Genomic DNA, 1,987 nt, shown 5'->3' with positions numbered 1-1,987 from the left:
TCAGATGTGGGTCAGCGGCACCGTTCCGTTGACGGCAGTCCCGGCGCCCTGGTAGTGCTGGTGCACGCTGTGCAGGCGGCCGCCCGGCAGCGGCGAGGCGGCGTCAGCCGCGTCCCCGCCGGGCGGCAGGTACATGCTGATCATGTCGCGCAGGTCGCCGAGGCACGCGCGCTGCGAGTGCGACGCGATGGCGGGCGGCGGCGAGCTGGGCTCGGTCTTCACCACCGTGCCCATGGGGCCCAGGCTCATGGCGGCGGCGGCCGCGGCGGCGGCGGCGGTGGCTGGCTGCTGCCCGTAGGCGGCGGCGGCGGCGGCGGCGGCGGAGGGCGCCATGCCCCCGTAGCCCGAGGCGGCAGCCGCGGCGGCGGCGGCGTTCATGTAGCTCTGGGCGCCGGGCGGCATCATGGGGCTGTACTGCAGGCCGGCCATGTCGTAGCGGTGCATCTGCGGCAGCGCGGGCGGCGGCGGCGGGCTGCTCATGGTCGCGGGCTGCGCGTAGCCCAGCTGCTCCTGCACCAGCGAGTACGCGCCGTTGGCCCAGCCGTTCACGTGTGTGTACGTGTCCAGGCGCTGGCCCACGCCCACCGGGCTGCTAGCGGCGGCGGCGGCGGCAGCGGCGGCGGCCGCGGCCGCGGCTCCGGGGGGCAGCAGGCCGCCGGGCAGGGAGTACTTGTCCTTCTTGAGCAGCGTCTTGGTCTTGCGGCGCGGCCGGTACTTGTAGTCCGGGTATTCTTTCATGTGCACGGCGCGCAGCCGCTTGGCCTCGTCGATGAACGGCCGCTTCTCGGCATCGGTCAGCAGTTTCCAGTCGGCGCCCAAGCGCTTGCTGATCTCAGAGTTGTGCATCTTGGGGTTCTCCAGAGCCATCTTGCGCCGCTGCCCGCGGGACCACACCATGAAGGCGTTCATGGGCCGCTTCACCCGGTCCTGGTCACTGCCCCCGCCGCCGCCGCCGCCGCCGCCGCCGCTCGCGCCACCGCCGCTGCCGCCGCCTGCGTTCGCGCCGCCGCCTGCGTTCGCGGTACTCTTGCCTGCACCGCCCGGGGCTGCGGGGCCGCCCGCGCCTGCAGCTGGGGTGGGTGGCCCCGCGGGGTTCTTGAGTTCAGTCTCCAGCAGGCTGTACATGGCCTGGGCGGGAAGAAGGTGCGCCAGGGTGGCGGGAGGAGAAGGCGCTCCCGGGGCTGGAGCGGCCACGGTGAAAAGGCCTGGGGACTCCGTCGGAGGGGCGCTTGGGGGCCGGTGGGCCAGTGGGTCGGGCAGGAAGGGCAGTCTTGCCGAAGTGCTCAGCGCCAAATCAGCGGGAACCTGCAGGCTACTCGCACCTGATGCGTTGTCTCGGGCTGGTCGCATTCGCAGTCTGGCCGGGCGCTCTCCGGGCCTCTTATATACCTGCTCGGATCCCCCGGGGTTGGGGCTCGGTCCGCCCCTCGCTCCCGGGAGGCCCGGTGATTGACAGGCTCGCAGTGGTGCGCCCTGGCCAATCATCACGGAGCCGCCGTTCGGCCCCGCTGGAAGAAAAAAGTTCGGGGAGTCCTTTCGTTCACCCCCACGCCCCTCTTGGGCCCGGTGACGTGATGAGAGTTATTCAGGAGGCGGGAGTCCCGGGGAGCCGCTCAGAGACCACCAATTAGGGTCTCAAAAAGTTTGAAAGAACGAAACTCGAGGAGGTGACGGAGGGGGGAGGGGGAGCGCGAGCAGGTTTGGGGGGGCAGGGGGCGCCCACGGGGTTCAGAAAACAACTTTGCAGCCCTGTCAGTGACGAGAGGCGTCCGGTCCCGGGTCCACCCTGCAAAGCTTCCCGCTGTCTGCGCGGAGGTCCTCTGACCGCTTCTGCTGCCAGCGTTAGGGACACTAGGCATAGCCAGCTACCCAGGCGGGCTTGGGGACTCAGGGCGCAGCGGAGGTACCCCGGGCTGCGGCTCCGAAAAGCCCTCCCAGGAATCGGCCCCTGTCCAGATGGACCCTCCGCTGGGAAGCCTCGGGCCAG

General features: G+C 71.0%; 1 protein-coding gene across 1 annotated transcript; it reads right to left on the bottom strand.

Annotated features, from left to right (window-relative positions):
* SOX3 (SRY-box transcription factor 3) lies at positions 1-1,350 on the bottom strand. The gene has a single exon (XM_033849729.2). It carries the CDS (start codon positions 1,348-1,350, stop codon positions 1-3), a length of 1,350 nt encoding a protein of 449 aa, XP_033705620.1.
* Positions 1,351-1,987: the final 637 nt, after the last annotated feature.

This window comes from Tursiops truncatus, chromosome X (genome assembly GCF_011762595.2).
Source record: "Tursiops truncatus isolate mTurTru1 chromosome X, mTurTru1.mat.Y, whole genome shotgun sequence".
NCBI lineage: Eukaryota > Metazoa > Chordata > Mammalia > Artiodactyla > Delphinidae > Tursiops > Tursiops truncatus.
The sequence above is the reverse complement of the archived record's forward strand: the minus strand, read 5'-3'. Positions and strand labels throughout refer to the sequence as shown.